We start from the raw sequence: 19,908 nt of genomic DNA on the forward strand, positions 1-19,908 counted from the left end.
TGCACTGTCATGGAGCTCCAGGCTCGCTCCTGGGGCAGCTGAGGGCTGGGCTCTCCCCCAGCCACGCCAGGAGCGTGCTGGGCACAGCTGGGAACAGTGGCAGAGGGTCCCATGCCACAGGTTCCTGCTGGTTGAGCTCCTGGGTGCACCCTTGATGTGCTGGCACTGCAGCCCAGTGCCCGTTCCACCGTGGGTGGTGGCACGTGCCACACCGGGATGGAGATGGCACTGGGTCCGGCCAGGTGCAGCAGGGTGCTGGTGCCTGTGTGCGGCACACGGCTTCGGCAGCCCAGAGCAGTGGTGCCTGTGGTGCCCAAGGCCCTGCTGGGCCAGCAAGGGGAGCGGCGGTGGAGAAAGCCCGCACGTCCTGCTGCAGGAAATGGCGGCCGGTGTCATCTCCATCTGCTTCCTGCCGGCTCCTTGGGAGCAGGGCTGTGCCTGGGCAGCTGCTCCAGTGCTGTCACGGAGGTGACCAGTGCTAGGTGCCGGCATTGTTCCCGCGGTCACCACATTCCTGCCACTGCCGGCGGAAATGCCGGAGCAAGAGGGGAGCTCTGATGCTCCCTGGGGATGGGACAAAGCCTGGGCCTGCCCATCCTCCTCCTTGGGAGGGCGCAGGGATCCTTGCGGGGGACCATGGAGGCTGTTGGGGTGCAGCTCTGGGGGTCTCATTCATGCATCAGCCCACCTTGAACATGGGCACTGAGGGATGCTGGTGGTACCCAGGTGGTGGTGCTGGAGGGGCTAGTTGGCGGTGTCCCACGGTCACACTGAACATCCCTTGCCAGCCCTAGGTGGGCAGTGAGCTCTCCTTGTCCCCCCAGGCACAGCCAAAGGTCTCCGAGGACTGCAGAGCTCCTGCGTCTGCTCAGCCCTCTCCCCGTGCCCCTGGCATCCCTCTTTCTGTGCTCGGTGAGCTGGGACCTGGCAGATCCCATCCTTGCCCTGCTAGGACAGACCCTGCTTGCACAGCAAGTGGGACAGGACTGCCCCGTGCCCCTCTGCCCATGTCCCCAGCACTGCCCCTGTGCCTGCTGCCCACTCTGCCCCACCTCCTGTTGCAGTACAGGAGATCTGGCACTGCTGTGGCACACGAGGTACAGGGAGCATGGCCGAGCTCAGCAGCTCCCACCTGCCTGTGGGCAGCCGGCCAGGCCAGGAAGAGCCAGAGATTCCTTAGGTCTCCCAGCCCAGAAGCCTTTTCCTCCTTCCAGGCTGGCCACAGCCCAGCCAGGAGGTCCTCCCTGGCCTCCTCCTTTCAGGCTGGTGCAGGAGGGCTGGGGTCAGGGCTCAGCTGTGCAGCCCCTGGCTGCAGCCCAAGCACTTGGGGCTCGGCGATTCCTGGGGCACGTGGGACATCGGTGCCTTGCTGCCACGGCCACAGCAGTTGCTCCAGGGGTCTGCCAGGCCCCCCACTGCTAGTGCTGCAGCAGGTACCTCACCAAATCTCTTGGGCAAGGTGCCTGCTGCTGCAGCTGGGGAGGCAGACCGCGGGCATTGAGAGGCGGTTTGAAGTGCAAGGGGAGAGCTCTCCCAGTTCAAACCAGCAGCAGCACTGTAGGCTGGCAGTGGAGGAGCAGTAACCCCCCAACATCCCAGAGCTGGAGCTGGGGGTAGCTGGAGGGGGCTGTGGCTGGGGCACCATGTCCTGCTCCACTCCAGCTCTGCGAGGCTGCTGGGTCTGGAAAACTGGGCATGGGGGCTAGGACAGGACTGAGCAGTGGGTGGGCAACCCTTGCCCACCCACCCAGACCATCATGGGGGCACTGGCAGTGACTCCTGGGGTGGCCGTGAAGCCGGGTGGGGGTGGCAGGGTCTCAGGGCAGCTGGCAGCGGGGCAGCAGTGGCTCGCAGGGCCCCGCGGGTGCCGGGGGTCGCGGCTCGTGCGGCGGGCGCGGTGGCCACGCGGCCGGAGCGCTGGCGCGGGGCCGGGCAGCGCATCCCTCCCGGTCCCGGCGGATGAGCTAATGGAGGCCAGCTGGGTCCCGGCGCTTCCCCAGCCCGCAGCTGCAGCCCTTCCGCTCCTCCACAGCTCCTTAACCCCCTCCCCGCCGGCACTGCCGACCCCTGCCCGCAGCCCCGCGCCCGGAAAGTGGGCAGCCCCCCTGCAAACAGTGAGGGGTTTGGAGGCCCCGCATGGGCACCCCCTCTCCCAGCGTCCCAGCCGTGGCTGGGGGTGTCCTGTTCCGTGGAGTCCCAGCCCTTTGCAGGGCTCAGCCCTCCTCCCCACCTGCAGGATCCTACAAGGATCCTCAGTCCTCTAAGCCTTGACCCTCCTGTCACCCATATGGGTCCTGCTCACACTCAGCCCCATGGGGTGGGGACACGTAGCGGAGGGATGCCAGGGATACCAGGGACAGGGACACCAGAAACAGGGATGCCAGGGATATCAGTGACTGAACACAAGGGACAGGGATGCAGGTCCTCCCTGTGGAGGACCAGCATCCCTGTGCCCTTCCAGCATCCCCTCCTCCATCTCCCAGCCCCTCTGACCTGTGTTTTCCCACCCTCCTTGCCAATTCCACAGGCTCAGCACACGGCTTCACTCCTTGCTGAGCACCTTCTCTGCCAGCAATGGGCTGGGAAAGGGGCTGCCATGGCCCCAGCCATGACCCCCAGTGTCTATAGACAGCCCCAGGAGGAAGCAGAGGGACCTCAGATCCCTCCGCACCAGCAGGAGAGCAGCCCCAACCTGCCCTTCAGAAATCAGCATTTCCTGACTTAATAATCATAACTCTTTATTATAAAGATGTATTTACATGGAATAAATCTTTACAGACACAGAAGACAATCAGCAGGGCCCAGCTCAGAGCCAGGGCCGCTCCTTTGGTGCATGGCAGAGCTTGACAGAGACCCCAGTGCCCCCCATTCCTGCTGTCCCATGGCATGAAGCAGAGGGGCCCAGGGCCCCACAGTGTGTCCTGGGTGGGCACCCCACTCCACCACGAGGTGGGTCTCCCAGTGGGAAAGGGAGAGCAGGCAACTCAGGGTGTGGGATGAGCACCATGGGAATAAATAGACCCAGGACAAGCTGTGTGCTCCCCCTGGCGTGAGGGTGACAGACAGGGCTGGGGCAGGACCCCGAGAGAGCTCAGAGACCCCTGAGGAGAAGCTGCTCTGCCTGACAAAGTGCTTTGCACAAAGCCCGTGGTCCCAGCGGGCCGATGCCCGAGCCAGTCGTCCCATGCCCACCAGGGCATCGTGGCAACCCTGGCCCCTCTGTGGGCACCCCCCATCCAGCCGGCCCTACAGGCAGTGAGGAGAGGCCACAGTGCCAGACACGGCATCACGGACAACTGCCGGGAGAAGGTGGGGCCGGCCGAGGCCTTACAGGGGGGACCCCAGGCTCAGGGCCGGACGATGAGCGGATCGGGCGAGAACGGGGCGCGAGCAATGGAAGCCGTGTCCGCGGAAGGCTGGTGGTGCCCCTGCAACGAGAGCAAGCCCAAGTACATACGAGTTTCCTCACGGCACTGTCACACGTTTCCCTGCATCTCCCGTGCCCCACTGCATCTCACCTGGCTCAGAATGGCATGGGCCCCTTGTGGGAGAGCCGGGGCCGGGGCCGCCGGTACCTCCGCCAGCCCCCGGGCCGCTGGCCGGTCCCACGCCGTGCCCCCCGCGGCCGCACCAGCCTTCGGGTGAGACCACCCTGGGCATCCTTCCCGTCCGGCGCCTTCCCCAGCGGCCCTGAGGAAATCAGGAACAGCGTTAGCCACGTGTCCCCCCACGCAGGACAGGGACAGCAGTACCGTAGGGCTGCCTGGCCCTGGGCCGGCCGGTTTCCTGGATTGTCCCCAACAAGAGCCGTCGCTGCCAAGCGCTTCCTGTGCCGGCACGGCCCGGCCACCTGTGCCATCCATGGCCACCTCGTGCGGCCACGGCCACCAGCCGGAGCGCGGGACATGCGGCTGCTCGGCCGCTGCTTTCGGCCCCAGCCCTCCGCACAGCCACCCCTTTCTCTGAGCCACCGAGACACTCAGCCCTTCACCCCGAGCCGCTGCTCGCATCCCCGTCGTGCCTGGTGCCGGTACTCCGAGCAGTGGTTCCGTTCCCCCGGGGCCCTGGAGCCGGGATGCTCTGCTCCCCTGGGTGCAGGGCGGGGATGCTTTGGTCCCAGCTCCTGTCCCGGCGCCCCCGCGGGGTCTGTTGGCAGCCGGGGCCGGGGCCGTGCCCCGCGTGGGTCCGGTTGCGGGACCCGGCGATGTCCGGGGCTGTCACCGCGGCTCGGGACGCTCCCGCTCCCACGGGGACCGTGGGTTTTTGGCTCCAAAGAAAGCGCTTTGTCTTTCCCCAGCCCAGCCGCAGCGGATCCCTGCGCCCCCCAACCCGCGGCCACCCCGGCGCGGTCCCCGCGGTCCCCTCTTTCCTCACTCCCTCCCTTCATCCCCCGCTGCTGGCGTGGGCTCCCCGCGGGTGTTCCGCTCTCACCGGGGGCGGCCAGGACGAGCCCGAGCAGCAGCAGCAGCAGCAGCAGCGGGGCCAGGAGCCGGCGGGGGGCGGCGGGGGCGGCCGCCGGGGGAGCCGCATTTGTAGGCGGTGAGAGCCCGGCCCGGCCCCGCCGCCTCCCGTCATCTGGCCCCCGGGATGGGGGGGAGGTGTCCGCCCCCCGCCCTGCCCCGCCCCGCCGCTGGGACACCTCAGCGGGTTCCCCCCGATCCCGGTTTGGTGCCGGATCTCCTCCCGGCACATCCTCCGGGGGATTCCCCGCCCGCAGTCCCCTCATCGTGTCCCCAGCGCTCTGAGACCACCCCAGCTTGTCCAGGGGCTCCCATCCAGCCCGAATCTGGGACCCGCTCCCAGCCTAGCCCGGCCTCTGCCCAGCCTGGTCCAGGACTCCCTACCCTGCACGGTGCTGGGACACCCCCCACCCAGATCCTAACACTGCATCCACCTTGGCGTGGGACCCCTGCACAGCCTGGATCCAGCATGTCCCCTTCCGCCCTCGTCCTGGGACCCCCGTCCCAGCCTGATCCTCAGATTCTGGGACCCTCCACTTCACCTGGCACACGCAACCCCTCCCAGTGCCCCCCTTCCCCTGGCACCCAAGGGGGCAGGGGCCTGTCCTGCCCGCCCACTGTCCCCTCCAGCCCCCCCAGCCAGGCAGTGTCTGCAGAGGGGTCAGTGTGTGGTGAATTGCCCACAGCCCACATTGCAGAGGGGAGAAGGGAGAGAAATCAGGAATGACTTTGGACCCAAGAGGAAGGGAGAGGTGGGAAAAGGGGTTAAGGTTTGGGAGTTTTTCTCATTACCCTGCTCTGATTTGATTGGTGATAAATATATAAAAGGGGAGATTTAAATCAGATATTAGGAAGAAATTCATGGCTGTGAGGGGGTGAGGCCCTGCCACAGGTTGCTCAGAGCAGCTGTGGCTGCCCCTGGATCCCTGGAAGTGTCCAAGGCCAGGCTGGACAGGGCTTTGAGCTACCTGGGATAGTGGAACGTGTCCCTGCCCATGACAGGAGCTTGGAGCAAGATGGGCTTTAAGGTCGCTTCTAACCCAAACCATTCCATTATTCCATGATTTTGTGAAATTCCAATAATTTCCCCAAACTGAGTCTGTTTTACCCATGCCTACATCTGGTGATGTACTGGTCCTTATCTCAATCTTTTCTTTGTATTTTCCCTGCCTGCTCAGTTGAGGAGGCAGTGATGCAGTAGCTTTGGGGGCACCTGGCCAGGGTGAGCCTCCACAAAGGTGGGTGTCATCGACCCTCAAAAAGGTGGATCACAACTAAAACTGCACCCCGAGAGAGCCCTTGCCAGCAGGGTGAGGGGGCAGGGGGTGGCCCAGACAGGGTGTGGGGGCAAAGAGGGGCATATGGGGGGACCGAAGGAGGAGTTGTATGGGGGGTGGGTGTATGGGGCAGCTCTAGGAGGGGCTGCTGACTGCATTGGGTTGTGAGGGGGGACTCTAGGAGGGGCTACAGGAGGAGTGGGGGGATGTAAGGAGAGGCTGTACCCGTTGTGTGGGTACCATGTCACAGCCCCACACATGTCTGTGGTACCACGGGAGGGGCACATCCCCTGAACCTGTTCCAGCCCTGTTGACTGCGGCCTCTCCCCCCAGCCAGGCTCTCCTGCAGGCCCCGCTTCTGGTCCAATGTGGGGTCAGCACCCCCTGCCAGTGCTGTGCACCCCAAAGTGCTTCTTCAGGGGGAGCAGGAGCTGTAGCCTCATCCCCGCAACCCAGCTGCCCAGCTCTGCGGTGCAGGGAGGACGCCCCAGCCCGCCCTTGGGCACACCCAGCCTGCCAGGGCACCCTCAGGGATCCTGGCAGCATCCCGGTGCCACCAGCGGCTTCCGCATTCCTGCGGCCGCTCGCCCTCCCCGCGTCCTGTTTGCCGGGCGCGTCTCCCCGGCCTGAGTCACCCCGCGGCCCCTGCAGGTGACGGAAGGCCAACAATAGCCCACAAAGGGAGGATGTCCCCCCAAAGCCTTCCTCCGGCTCGTCTTCGAGGAAACCTCCCGCGGGAGGGACGGGCCCCACCGGACGCACGGCGGCCAAGGAGCTTCGTCCTGTTGACGCTGGCTCGGAGCGACACGCGGCCCGGGGTCCCCGGGGACGGCCCGTGCCACCCCCGAGCCGGGCGAGGAGGGGGCTGCCATTGCGGGTGATGGCACCGCGTGGGAGGGCACTGCAGGGTGGAGCTCAAAGGGCAGGAGTAAAGGGGGTGAGGATCTCCCTTGCCGTGGGGACCCCCGGGAGTGGGGTGCAGCCCTGGGCTGAGGAGTGCAGCCCCCGCCCCCGGCCCCGCAGGAACCAGACAGGGAGGACGAAGCCCCATTAACGCGTCTCACTAATGAACAGGATGGCAGCAAAGTGCTGTCTGACTGTACCCGCGGCACCGAACCGCGTCCTTGGGAAACTGCGTAACAATCGCAGCAGCTTTGGTGTCCCTCTCCCACCTGTCTCTGGGGGGGACCAGCGGGTGATGCCCGGCACAGGCAGCCCGAGAGCGTTCATGACATGAGCGTTCCAGGGCTCAGCCGGACGGAGCGGATGGCCCGGGCCCCCCCGGCTCTGCTGCTGCCGGAGCTGCAGGTTGGTTAGGGACAGGACACAGGACAGTGGGACACGGGACAGGGGTCTGCGGCTCCACGGCGCAGCCCTGGTGCCACCTCGTGGTGAGCAGGGTCCCAGTGCCACAGCCGGACAGTCGGAGCGGTGTCACGGCGGGTGGAATGGTGACACTGCTGGACAGGCAGGCGTGGACACACCAGACAGTGTGGGGACACAGCAGAACTGTCCCTGAGAGGACACAGCTGGACAGTCAGAACAGTGACACAGCCAGAGATTTCAGTGACACAGCTGGACAGTCGGTGTGCTGACACAGCCAGACTGTCATTGCAAGGGTAGAGGGGTAAACACCCGTGTGCCCAACAGGCCATGAAGTGCCACTGGGAAGAGGCAGCAGCTAGGAGAGTTCATAGTCCCCACACAAATCCAGCTTTGTCTGGCCTTGAGCTGAGCCTGTGAGAGCTGGGCTGCAGGGACCCCAGGCCCAGGAACAGGGGATCTCATCCCAAAGACCTTCAAGGGCTGTGATAAGCAGTGATCCTGTAGGAAGTGCTCTGGGAGGGTGGGGATGTGAATCTGTGGGGACAAATGTTTTGGCAGGGCCCATTACAACAGATTGAGGCAGGGTGGTTTTAAATTAAAGAGAGTTGGTGTGGATTACATAGATGGAGGAAAATCTTCCCTATGAAGGTGGGGAGGCCCCAGCAGCAGTTGTCCAGAACAGCTGTGGCTGCCCCATCCCTGGAAGTGTCCAAGGCCAGGCTGGAAGGAGCTTGGAGACACCTGGAATAGTGGAAGCTGTCTCTGCCTATGGCAGAGGGTCAAAACGAGAGGATCTCTGATGTCCTTTCCAGACCCAACCAATGTGTGACCCCTGACCTGTCCTGGGTGGGGACGTGCATTCATCCCTGGAGATCTGTGTCCGTCCCAGGGACGGACACCTCCAATGCCTGTGGCAGCAGGTCTGCCCCTCTCCCAGCAGACAGCCAGAGTCATTAAAGCTGCTGGAGGAATTACCTGTGCAATCAAAGTGACAGGCCTCGGGGCCAAGGCTCCTTATGATAGAGATAATGAGGTTTTAGCAAGGCAGATGCAAGGAGGTGCGGAGCTGATGGGCCTGGAGGGACAAAGGGCACATCCCAGCAGGATCCTCCCGTGGAACACAGGTCCCTGTGCAGCCTCAGCAGAGGCTGCTGGTCATGGGCACTGAACAGGGGCTGGTGCCCACCTGCATGGCTCCATGTCCTGTGGAGGAGAAGGGATGGCTTCGGGGGCTGATTGGCTTGGGGGACATCTGGCCCTCACCCCAGAGATCCCATGTCAGCTCTCCATAGATCCAAAACACAGGGGTTCCTCAGGGAGCAAAGCCTTTCCCTGACCTCTCCCTGGCCATTAGGTGGTGCCAGGCTTAGCTGGCACGCTCCCACTTCTGCTCCTGCAGGATCTTTGGACTTTGTGCTGATTTTGCTGTTTGCTTTTATTTAGCAGTGGAATTCACTTTTCAAAGGGACAACAACCCTGGCCCCCACGCCCTGTATCTGCTGAGGCCTCGTCCCTCCCATTCCGCATCCCTCTGCCCCTGGGGCAAAGGCACGGGAGGAGGGACCTGTCGCGCACTTGGTGCCCGTCGCGGCCGGCCGGGGCAGCCATGTGCCCCCCGCTCTGGATCGCAGCCTGGGCGCTCCTGCTCTGCGGCACGGCAGAAGGTGCGCGGGGCGCTGGGGTGGGCGGCACAACTGGGGTCCCCCAGGAGCCACATGTGGAAAACCTGGGATGCCCCAGCCGCAGCTCTGCGTGAAGCAAAGGTGGGGCACACCGGGGTAGGAGCCACACTGTGTCGCGGGGCTCACCCTGCCCGGCTGCCTCAGGGGCGGGCCCGGGGCAGGTGACAGGTAAGAAGCAGACCCCCTGCTACCCAAGGCCCCTCATGCTGAGGAAGACCCCCTCATGCATTGTCCACGAACCCAAGCTGTGTGCCTTTGGCCCAAAGTGAGAGGCCAGGTGCCAGCTGGTGATGGAGAGCCCAGGGAGCGCTGGTGGGACCCCGTGCCAAGCAGCCCTGGGGAGAGGTCAGGTCCAGCAGGACATGGCCCCACCATCAGCCAGTTCCTTCTGCAGCCCCAGTGCTGGGCTCCTGCCAGCCCCTCCGTGCTCTTTGCTGGGCACCAGCTGCTCCCCGTGATGATCCCACTGTACCGCAGGCAGATTTATCTTCTCTTGAACAAGGGGATGATGTTGTTTTTCATCCACTATTCCTGGGGCTAAAACCACTGAGTTTTGCAAAAAGTCCCAAGCTTGGCTGGCTGGTGTTTGGGGCTGGGGACGAGGGTCACAGCTGCCTGGTGCTGTTCCGGGCTGGAGCAGAGGTCCAGCAAGCCCCCAGGCTGCAGTCTGAGGCTCCCGGGTGCCGCCGTGCCCACAGGCTGTGCTTCAGGGTGGGCGCCACAGGCTCCTTCCACCAGGAATGACATCCGGGATTGCTCCGCGGACCCGCCGGTGAGCCCCGTCTTGCTCCCCCTCCCTGTTCCCGAGACCCCCGGCATAGGGTCCCCCCCAGTCCCAGCACGTCTCCCTGTGCCACCAGTACCTGCCACCGACGGCCACCAACACGACGGCGCGTCTGGCTGTGCTGCGGGGCATCATGCAGACCCACGGCGTCCACGCCTACATCGTGCCCTCCACGGATGCCCACATGGTAAGGTGGGAGTCCCCCGCACCCCGGGGACCCGCTCCTTGCCCACAGCCACCTCTTATGGCTCCATCCCGGCTCCAGAGCGAGTACATCTCCGAACGGGACGCCCGGCTGGGCTGGCTCACTGGTTTCACCGGCTCTGCAGGTGAGGGCACCCCCCAAATCCTGGGGCCGCTGCTCGGGGGCTGGCACCTGCCTGCTGGTCCTCATTGCTGGGGATCCGTGCGCACGGCATGGTCTCACTCCCTGAGAGCCGCTGGGGGTCCCTGCCGGCCGCAGGGAGAGAGAAAGAAGTGAGCCCTGAGCCCCCACCCCTGTCCCAGGCACCGCTGTGGTGACGCAGGACAAGGCTGCCCTGTGGACTGACAGCCGCTACTGGACCCAGGCGGAACGGGAGCTGGACTGCAACTGGGAGCTGCAGAGGACAAGTCAGTGGAGGCAGGATGGGGGGCTTCTGAGTCTCCCCGCTCCCAGGGACCCTCCAGCCCCTGCCACAGCCTCCTCTGGGCTCAGCGCAAATTCGCGGTGCTACCCAGCTCTCTCCTGCAGCCTCGATCGAGTCCATTGGGATGTGGATCTTGAAAAAGGTTCCTGAGGAGGGGAACGTCAGTTTGGACCCCTTCCTCTTCTCCATCGGTAGGGCTGGCTGACACGTGGGTCACCCTGCCCACGGGAGGGCAGCCCCTGGGTGTGAATTTACCAGGAGCCCAAACCTGCGGGCTGCTCACCCCCCAGACACCTGGAAGAGCTACAGCCAGGCTCTGCACGGCTCCGGCCGGACCCTGCTCCCCCTCGAGACCAACCTTGTGGATCAGGCATGGGGTGACCAGAGACCCCTTCCCTCCTCCAGTGAGATCTACAGCCTCCCAGCAGAGTTCACAGGTCTGACCTCAGCCTCCCGCAGCCCACCCACAGCACCCCCAGCCTGGGGCCGCGGTGGTCCCTGCGCTGAGCCGACCACTTTCCCGACTGGCAGGGAGCAGCTGGCAGGAGAAGGTGGCTGGGATCCGGCAGCAGATGGAGCAGCACGTGCAGCGCCCCACAGCCGTGCTGCTGTCGGGGCTGGAGGAGACAGCCTGTAAGCAGCCACGGTGCCGTGCTGGGATCACGGCAGGGGCCACGGGATTGAACCCCGGCGGTGGGAGGGCGGTGTCAGTCACGAGTGCAGAGGTCTCGTTCCTGGCAGGGCTCTTCAACCTCCGCGGAGATGACATCCCCTACAACCCTGTCTTCTACTCCTACACCCTCCTGACCAACACGACCATAAGGTGGGCAGCACATCCCTGTGGGCACAGGGCTTGGAGGGGGGGGGTCACCACCCACCCTCCTTCCAGCCTTCCTTTCCTGATCCAGCCCCCATGGGACCCTTCTCTCAGCCCCTTATCCCCAAAGCCACTCCATCCTGCCATGCCCAGCCCCACTGACTGTCCTTCTGAGCCACACACACATCTTTCCCAATCCGTCCCCCTGCTCTCAGCCCACTCCAGGGCACGGCACACTCCCTTTCCTCACAGCCTCAGTTTCTCCCACTCCCAGCCCAGCATCCCCTCACAGCCCCCCAGGTCCCTCCTTTCTGCTGGTGTGGCCGGACTTGGGGGGACCAAAGGCAGCAGGTGACCGCCACGTCTGTGCCCGCTCCCTCCCCAGCCTGTTCGTGGAGGAGTCCCGGCTCTCGGTGGCGGCGCGGGAGTCCCTGCGCTCGGGCTGCCCGGGGCCGCTGTGCGTGGAGCTGCAGGAGTACGGGCAGGTGAGCGCCCACCTGCTCTCCTACGCCCAGGGCAACGTCACCGTGTGGCTGGGCACCGAGTACACCACCTATGGCCTCTACTCCATCATCCCCCAGGTGGGCACCGAACCTGGCCATGGGGCATGTGGGTCCTGCATGCTCGGGGCCGGCCCCATGTCACCGCATTGTGGCCGCACCCGGCACCTGAGGGGACAGGTAGCTGTGTCACTTTCTGCCTGCTCTCACAGGAGAAGCTGCTAGAGGAGAGCTACTCGCCTGTGATGATGGCCAAGGCTGTGAAAAACACCCACGAGCAGGAGATGCTGCGAGCTGCCCACGTAAGGGCTGTCCCCCTCCCCACAGTCCCCTGCAGAACGTGGGGGTGACCGGAGGAAGCAGGGTGCCGATGCCCCCTCCCCGCTGTCACCGGGTACCCCCAGGTCCGGGATGCGGTGGCCGTCATCCAGTACCTGCTGTGGCTGGAGAAGACAGTCCCGCAGGGGCAGGTGGACGAGTTTTCAGGGGCTCAGCAGATCGATGCATTTCGCTGGTCAGTGCTGCCCCCCCGGCCTGCCCTGCCCAGGGAAGGGCAGCCGGGGACCCTCAGCACCTCCCTTTCTCCCTGCTGCCTTCCAGGGCGCAGGAGCACAGCCGTGGGCCCAGCTTCCAGTCCATCTCGGCCAGCGGGCTCAACGCAGCGCTAGCTCACTACAGGCATGGCTGGGCAGCAGTGGGCAGTGGGCAGGGGGCGGTGGGCAATGGGCAGCTGGGAGGGGACTCTGACCCACCTCCCCTCGCAGCCCCTCCAACGGGAGCAGCCGGACGCTGTCTGCGAGAGAGATGTATCTTTTTGACACCGGAGGGCAATATCTGTGCGTAGCTTTGAACAGAGACCCCCCACCACAGCCCCACATCCAGGGGCCCCCAAAGCCAGTGCTGGGGCTGCATCAGCCCCATTCACGATCCCCCTTTGCAGGGATGGGACAACAGACATCACTCGCACGGTGCACTGGGGTGAGCCCACCCCGCTCCAGAAGGTACCAGCCCCTCCTGTGTCAGCCAACACCCCCCTGCACTTCCCAGGGCAACCCTGAGATGCCCAGCACCCCCCTGCACCACCCAGCACTCCCTATGGTGCCCAGCATCAGGTCCTGGCCAGGGCTGGATGTGCAGGGGTGGGTTTCTGGGTACCACCACACTCACCCCCTGCCATGCTGTACAGGAAGCCTACACCCGCGTGCTGATGGGCAACATTGACCTCTCCCGCCTCATCTTCCCATCCAACACAGCAGGTGGGTGCCAAACCCAGCATTGGCCCTGCACAGAACCCCTGGCACAGGAAGCAGGAAGGCATGGCGGAGCCCGATGGGCTCCTTGGCCCCCATCTCACCTTTTCATTCCCCAGGGAGAACGGTGGAGTCCTTTGCCCGCCGGGCACTCTGGCATGTTGGACTCAACTATGGCCATGGGACCGGCCACGGCATTGGCAACTTCCTCTCAGTCCATGAGTGTAGGTGCCACCAGCACTGGTGCTGGGCATGTGGGCTGAGCTATGGGGACAGGGATGAGGACAGGAGCTCATTGGGGGCTGCCCAGCAGAGCCTCTATAAGGGGCAGGGAAATCCCTACTTGCAACATCTTGCGGTCTTTGCCAGCGTGGCCCCATGATCCTTGCTGAGGTGGTCCCAAGGTCCTTACTGGGATGATCCTTGTCCTTGCGGTGGTCCTTGCCATGGTGGCCCCATAGTCCTTGCCTTGGTGGCTCTGTGGTCCTTGCTGGGGTGTCCTTGGTTTGGTCCCGTGGTTCTCTCTGGTGTGGCACCTTGGTCCTTGCTGGGGTGTCCCTGCAGCACGTGCCATCCACAGAGCTCTAACCCACCACATGTCCCTGCAGGGCCTGTGGGTTTCCAGTCCAACAACGTGCCACTGGAGGCCGGCATGTTCACCTCCATCGGTATGTCCCAGCACCCCAACTGGCATCCCAGCTCTCCGGGACAACCCTGGGCACAGAGCCCAACCAGGGACAGGGTGTCAGCTCTCAGCCCCACTCAAGGGCCAGATCCAGCCCCACTGGGGTGGGCTAGGGGAGCCGCTGGGGCTGGGGGCTCACCAGGCTTGTTCCCGGCCCTCAGAGCCCGGGTATTACCGGGATGGAGAGTTCGGGATCCGCATTGAGGACATCGCCCTCGTGGTGGAGGCACAGACTGAGGTAGGGCGATGGGGACAGGGTGACAGGGGTGGCACACCATGGGGGCCTGCATCGAGTCAGGTGTGGGGGCAACTCCAAGGGGGTAGGGGACACCCAATGACACCTCTCTGTGGCAGCACCAGAGTGGGGAGAAGCCTTTTCTGACCTTCGAGGTGGTGTCCCTGGTGCCCTATGACCGCAACCTCATCGACCTCAGCCTCCTGTCCCCAGAGCAGGTACGGGGGTGTGCTCGGGGTGGGGAGCAGAGCAGGGATGCGAGGTCAGCGCAGGGGCTTGGGGGGTGGAAGCAGGAAAAAAACAGGATCATGCCATGAGGCTGGAGTGAGTAAATGAGGACAGAGCAAGGATGGGTGCATGGATGAAGAGGGGCAATGAGCTCTGCAGGTGGGGCCAGTGGTCGGCGTGTGGGGCAGCTGGACGGGGAAGGCCAAAGGCGGGGGTGGCACCCAGGTCAGGTGGTGTCTGGCTGCAGATCCGGTACCTGAACTCCTACTACGAGAAGATCCGGGCACACGTGGGGCCGGAGCTGCGGCGGCAGCGGCTGGAGGAGGCGTACGCCTGGCTGCAGGAGAGCACCGAGCCCTTCCCGGTGAGCAGCGCCGGCACCGCCCCCGCGGGCACGCTGGCCCTCGCCTCACTGCTCTCGGTGCTGCTCAGCCGGCTGGGGGCCTGATCCCGCACCCGTGGCTCTACCACCCCCTCCCACCACGGCCGGGTCTTCCCCCGCCCTCACTTCCTTTTTTTTTTTTTTTTTTGGTGTATTCTATTTGCTCGTCTGTGATTAAACATGAGCAAGGCGGGCCCTGCTGCGCCCTGCTGCGCCCGATGCGCTGCGCGTTGCCTCGCCGGCGAGTTAGGGCTGGAGCCCGGCCCCCAACCCCACCCCTGTGACCCTGCTTGTGCCACCTTGTCCAGTCCCGAGGCGACCAAGCCAACGCCGACAGTGAGGAGATGGATTTGGGCAGATTATAATTGTGGGGCAAAAGATGGAGGATTTGGAGTGAGAAGATGCAGGGCAGCCAGCCCAGCCACGGATGTCCCCGCAGGTGCTAGCAGCGGGGTGGCCATGAGCACGTCCCACCTGGCTGTGATTCCGAGCCGGGAGGACCTGCGGATACACGGGACATCCCAGACCAAGTGTCACGCAGAGGGCTTGGCTATCATGTCCCAGCAGGACGAGCAGGCACGGGGGTGGGCACGACAGAGGGGTTGGGGACTGTCACCTTCTCCACGGGGGAACACACGATGCCCATCTGCAGATGGCCAAGGGGCAGCACCACCGAGGGGCGGCAGCACTGCCAAGGGGAGGCAGGGCACGGGCAGCACCACCGAGGGGCGGCACGGCCGAGAAGTGTCAGGGCGCACACACCGTCCCCACCCAGAGGCCCCGGGCAGGGCGCAGCTCGCTGGAGGGTTTCCTTCCTCCTGCCCCAGCCCGCGCTTCGCCAGCCACCCCGAGCACGGCTGCGAGGCCTCTCATGTGACCGCCAGCTTCCTGTGCGCTCCCGGCTCGGTGCCGGTGCCGCGGGACGGGACGGGACGGGACGGGACGGGACGGGACGGGACGGGACGGGACGGGACGGGACGGGACGGGACGGGCCGCGCTCGCCGCCGCCGGACGCTGAGCCCTCGCCACCGGCCCCAGCGCCATGCTGCGCCGCAAGCCTTCCAACGCCGGCGACAAGGAGCCGGGACACAGGAAGGTGAGTGATGGCTGCATCCAGGTGCCCTCAGCGTCGCAGATGTCCCGGCACATCCAGAGCTGTCCGAGCCTGGGCTGCCGTGGGATGCTGAGCGGGAGGGCTGGTGCCGGGGGTTGGGACAGCACGGCAGTTGCCCTGCCATCAGTTTGTCCCTGCTGCCACCAGGCACTGTGGCCTCGCCAGTGCGTGGTCCTGGCCTTGTCCACCTCCCACTCTGCCTTCCATCCTGTTGGAACGTTTGCTGGGATGCACAGCCCCCGGGATCGACATGGGTGCCTGCTCAGGTGCCGGTGGGACCCGCGGAGCTCTGCTGGGGGAGGCTGTGCCCCCCGCCCCCCCATGGCCTCCCCAGGCGTGGGCGGCCGCCTGTCACTTCCTGGGGGGACATGGCTGCGGTGGCGGCTGTGCAGTTCTCTTGCGCAGCAAGGTGCTGCGGTCGGGGCTGTCAGTGCGTCAGCCGCTTCCTCCGGCAGCACCGCTGCGAGCTGGAGCCGCAGGAGCACCAGCTGCCAGTGTCAGGCCTCTCGAGAGCCCCCTGCGTGGCATGGCCATGTGCCACCATGTGGCTGAAGTCTGGAGGCTGAAGTCACCAGTGGGGGCCAAAACTGGCTCCTCATCCCCCGCCAGGTCTCGCACCAGCTGGCACTTCAGCTCTTGCCAAGCTTTGCTGGGCTGGCATCAACATCAGCAAGTCACCACGGGGAGCAGAGGCAGTGCCTGGTGGCAGGGTCCTGCTCATGACAGGCACAAATCCTGCCATGGCAGCTCCACCGTTCTGCCAAGCTCCCACAGGAAACCTGGGTGAAGTCCCCCTCCCTGCACTGGGGTGGCCCATCCAGCCCGGCCAGTCCCATGGGCATCCCCTGCCCTTGCCCAGCGACAGCCACTCTCACTTCCCCCTCCTGCTCTGCGCCGGGAGAGCCCGGCCCCCCTGACTCACATCCCACTGCCAGGCTCTCCATGGCTCCTCCAGCCCCAGGGCAGTTCTATCTCAGAGCTGTTTTATCTCAGCAGTGAAGCCGTGGGAGGTTCAGTGGACCTGGATCTCGTGGATTCCGGGCACCGGGGTGGGAGCAGGGCATAAGCCAGCATCCCCTCTGCACAGATGCACCTGGAGCTGGCATGAAGCCACAGTCCACGTGCAGCTGGGTGTGGCACCGTGAGCCAGCCCTCTGCAATGGCCAAACCGAGTGCTCAGGGGTGCTCGGTGGAGCCAATGAGAAGGAGAATAAAGAGGGAACAGCAGAGGGCCAGGCTGTGCAGGACTGGGAAAGGCCTCCACCATAACAGGAGCTGGCAGAGCTGCTTGAGAACAGAAATCCCTGGTTGTGCTGGTGGCAGAGCAAGCACGGTGGTGTGTGCTCCGAGGGCCTCAAGAGTGCTGTCAATGGCAGCCGAGCTCACTGTGCCCCAGTGTGTGAGCACACTGGTGCTGCCATCCAGGGATGAGGGACACCTGGGACCAGGTGGCTGTGCTGGCACCAAGGGTGTTCCTGGCATGGAGAAACCCTTCCATGTGAGACAGGCACCTGAGGCCATGGAGAGGAAGGCAGGCAGGGGGCACAGGAAAGACTAAAAGGGGCAAGGGATGGAGAGGTGTACCAGGACTGCGATTCAATACCAGCTTTGATGTCTTAGGATGGAGGTGACACCAAGCCAGCTGGTGATGCTGGGGGTGTGCTCTCTGGGCTATGGGGTGACACAGGTGGAAAACATGGATTTGTGATGAATCCTCCAGGATTTCAGTCCTGGAGCTGACCCTGTGGGTAGCAGCAGGGACATGGTTGCTCTGGTGCTACCTGCGCTTCACTGCCTGCCCACCTGTGCTGAGAGGAGATGCAGAGCCCTGTGTGCCCTCACGGCTTGGCCCATGTGCCAGGGTGGCATCATGGCACAGCCCTGGGCTGCTCCCAGCATGGCAGTGTCAGGCTCCACACCAGAGCATCCCTGCCCTGGAAATGCTGTGCCAAGCAGCTGCATAGGCACCAAGAGCTGCACATCCCAGTTCCAGGGGGTTGATGACACATGGCAGCTCCTGGAAGAGAGCAGAAAACTCTTCCCAGCACTGGCATCACCCTGGGATGGGCAGAGCAGCCCAAAGGGCAGAGAGGAGCTGTGGCAGGGAATGCAGGAAGAAGCTCATTTCCCACCTTTCCATCTCCCCCCCCTCACACCTCTGCCCCTGCTCCCAGCTTTCCCTACAGCGTTCCAGCAGCTTCAAGGACTTCAGCAAGTCCAAGGTCAGCTCCCCCGTGTCAAGCGAGGAGTTCAGCCTGGAGGAGAATGTGAGTTCCCAGCACCCTCCGGGGCAGCAACAGCCCTTGACACATCCTGCTTCCCTGGGAACAGCCCCTTTCAGGGCTGGTTTCTCCAAAACTCCTGGTCTTACCCGTGGCCCACGTGTCATGGAGCAGCCCCAGGGTGCCAGCACTGGTGGGATTTGGAATCTCACAGCACTGTGTGACCCTGCTGAGGCTTGCCCAGGGTGGGGGGCTCTGCCTTCACTCTTCATCCCTCTGGCAGATCCCTGAGGATGATCCCAGCAATGCCAGTCCTGAGGAGGCCACACGGAGCAGCGGGACGAAGCTGGGCAGGAAGTGGCGGGCGGTCATCTCCCGCACCATGAACCGCAAGATGGGCAGGATGGCTGTGAGAGCGCTGGCCGAGGGGAAGGTGAGCAGGGGGTGTGGGGACACGGACAGGTGAGTGGGGGACAGCTCCCCCTCCCTCAGCCTGACCCCGGTACCTCCAGCAGGGAGAGGTGGAGGCGGAAGGGCCCCCATGCCCCCTGTCCCCAGCCAGCAGCGTGGAAGAGCAGAGCCATGACAAGGTGCCCTTGTCGTACCTGGAGCTGGAGGAGGAGGAGGACGGGCACCCAGCCCTCGGACGTCAGATGTCCAGCGGTGAGGCCAGCCCCGACTGGATGGCCCCACATCCTCAGCCGGGCACATCCTGACCCCCTCCTCTCTGCAGGCAGCGACATTCCCAGCCCTGGTGATCCCCGGGACAGCCAGCAGCTGGAGGAGACCGTCCCAGCCTACACTGGCCCCTTCTGCGGCCGGGCCCGCGTCCACACCAACTTCACCCCCAGCCCCTATGACAAGGACTCCCTGAAGCTGCGGGTGAGGCACGGCCACTGCGGCCCTGGGGCAGGGGGGAGGCAGGGAGGGTGGCTGGGCACCCCCTGAGCTGGGGGTGTTCCCTGGCTGTCCCCCCCTGCACCTGCGCCCACCACCGTGCCATGTCCCTTGGCCTAGAAAGGGGACATCATCAGCATCATAGAGAAGCCACCTGTGGGCACCTGGACCGGGCTGCTCAACAATAGGGTGGGCTCCTTCAAGTTCATCTACGTGGATGTGATCCCTGAGGAGACGGTCCCTGCCCGCAGGAGCCGCAGCTCCAGCCGGAACAAGCGCCTCAAGCCCAAGACCCTCCATGAGCTGCTGGAGCGCATCAACCTGCAGGTGAGGGACGGGGGCTGGGGGGAACAGCAGCACCCAGCACGGGACCAGCAGGGTGACCATCCCCTCTCCCCTTCACTATCCCCCACCTCGTGGGTCCTTCAACCAAGCACCCAGGGCCACAGAGGGGACACGTGGGGCATTTCTGGGTAATGCGGGGTAAGTGGGGGGGGGAGCTACAGGCCAGCACTGGGGGTCAGGGGGAGCCACCCAAGCCCTGCTCACCCGTACCCACGCCCCCCACCCAGGAACACACCCCCACCCTCCTGCTGAATGGGTACCAGACCCTGGAGGACTTCAAAGAGCTTCGGGAGACCCACCTGAACGAACTGCACATCACAGACCCCCAGCACCGCGCCAAGTTGCTGACGGCTGCCGAGCTCCTCCTGGACTATGACAGTAAGAGTCTGGGGAGGGGGCAGGACCCCACTGGGTACCCCAGCAGCACCACTAACGCCATGGCCCCTCTCCCAGCAGCCAGTGAGCCAGAGGATGGTGACACCACTGAGGCCCTGCCATCGCCCTCGGAGCCCAAAGGGGACATTCCCCGGGACTCTGGCTGCTTCGAGGGATCAGAGACCCTGGATGGCAGCCGGGAGGAGGCCGAGATGGGGGGTCCCTCCATGGCAGAATCTCCCTGAGCCCGCCAGCACCGCCACTTTCCACTCTGGCCCTAATAGGGGGGCTGGATTGGAGGGGACGGCTGCTGGTGGGCAACAGGAGAGCCCCAGTGGTGGCACCTCGGGGTCCAGCTCAGCCCCTGCCGCAGAGCCAGATGCTGGGTGGGCACAAGGTGCCCCAGGACATTTTGCATGGCACCACTGCCCCGAGGCAGGGACTCTGAGCACTGGGGCACTGTGCTCCCCGCCAAGACACCACAGGCATTGGCTGCTCTTCCCAGGTTTGCCAGCAGGCTCAGGAAGGGAGCTGGGGACAGAAGCCGTGTCTGCAGGCAACTGAAGCCTGCCCAGGACACTGTCACTTCTCAGCATGGACACACAGACACCCCCGACCCCCCCACCTGCCACAGGGGACAGCAAGATGCAAATAACACAGCTAAGACACCCTGGAAGTGTGAGATGGAGAATCCTGGAAA

General features: G+C 64.6%; 2 protein-coding genes across 4 annotated transcripts; both read left to right on the forward strand.

Annotated features, from left to right (window-relative positions):
• The first annotated feature begins 6,970 nt into the window (after window positions 1–6,970).
• XPNPEP2 (X-prolyl aminopeptidase 2) lies at window positions 6,971–14,345 on the forward strand. The gene is made up of 21 exons (XM_041424310.1): window positions 6,971–7,045; window positions 8,612–8,727; window positions 9,349–9,517; window positions 9,606–9,716; window positions 9,795–9,858; window positions 10,037–10,141; window positions 10,263–10,349; window positions 10,449–10,595; window positions 10,690–10,981; window positions 11,361–11,556; window positions 11,688–11,777; window positions 11,880–11,989; window positions 12,076–12,153; window positions 12,240–12,311; window positions 12,416–12,476; window positions 12,662–12,731; window positions 12,845–12,949; window positions 13,334–13,393; window positions 13,572–13,648; window positions 13,765–13,863; window positions 14,121–14,345. Exons 1-21 carry the CDS (start codon window positions 6,971–6,973, stop codon window positions 14,319–14,321), a joined length of 2,385 nt encoding a protein of 794 aa, XP_041280244.1. The 3' UTR covers window positions 14,322–14,345.
• Window positions 14,346–14,759: 414 nt separating this feature from the next.
• Window positions 14,760–19,864, forward strand: SASH3 (SAM and SH3 domain containing 3). 3 transcript variants are annotated; one of them, XM_041424373.1, is made up of 8 exons: window positions 14,760–15,351; window positions 17,544–17,636; window positions 17,875–18,024; window positions 18,104–18,254; window positions 18,325–18,473; window positions 18,609–18,815; window positions 19,061–19,211; window positions 19,287–19,864. In XM_041424373.1, the coding sequence occupies exons 1-8, from the start codon at window positions 15,298–15,300 to the stop codon at window positions 19,451–19,453; spliced, it is 1,122 nt and encodes a 373-aa protein (XP_041280307.1). In that variant the 5' UTR covers window positions 14,760–15,297; the 3' UTR covers window positions 19,454–19,864. The 3 variants fall into 3 exon arrangements, with proteins under 3 accessions (XP_041280307.1, XP_041280309.1, XP_041280308.1); XM_041424375.1 differs by having other exon boundaries at window positions 19,290–19,864; XM_041424374.1 differs by having other exon boundaries at window positions 18,107–18,254.
• The last annotated feature ends 44 nt before the right edge of the window (window positions 19,865–19,908 follow it).

Source organism: Onychostruthus taczanowskii, unplaced genomic scaffold, assembly GCF_017590055.1.
Source record: "Onychostruthus taczanowskii isolate IOZ18803 unplaced genomic scaffold, ASM1759005v1 scaffold81, whole genome shotgun sequence".
Taxonomy (NCBI): domain Eukaryota; kingdom Metazoa; phylum Chordata; class Aves; order Passeriformes; family Passeridae; genus Onychostruthus; species Onychostruthus taczanowskii.

Coding starts and splice junctions, on each gene's coding strand:
- XPNPEP2 (XM_041424310.1), top strand. CDS start 6,971: ATGAGCGTTCCAGGGCTCAGCCGGACGGAGCGGATGGCCCGGGCCCCC. Junction 10,142..10,262: donor CTGGGAGCTGCAGAGGACAA/GTCAGTGGAGGC, acceptor TCTCTCCTGCAG/CCTCGATCGAGTCCATTGGG. Junction 10,596..10,689: donor CCTCCCAGCAGAGTTCACAG/GTCTGACCTCAG, acceptor CCCGACTGGCAG/GGAGCAGCTGGCAGGAGAAG.
- SASH3 (XM_041424373.1), top strand. CDS start 15,298: ATGCTGCGCCGCAAGCCTTCCAACGCCGGCGACAAGGAGCCGGGACAC. Junction 17,637..17,874: donor AGTTCAGCCTGGAGGAGAAT/GTGAGTTCCCAG, acceptor TCCCTCTGGCAG/ATCCCTGAGGATGATCCCAG. Junction 18,816..19,060: donor TGGAGCGCATCAACCTGCAG/GTGAGGGACGGG, acceptor CCCCCCACCCAG/GAACACACCCCCACCCTCCT.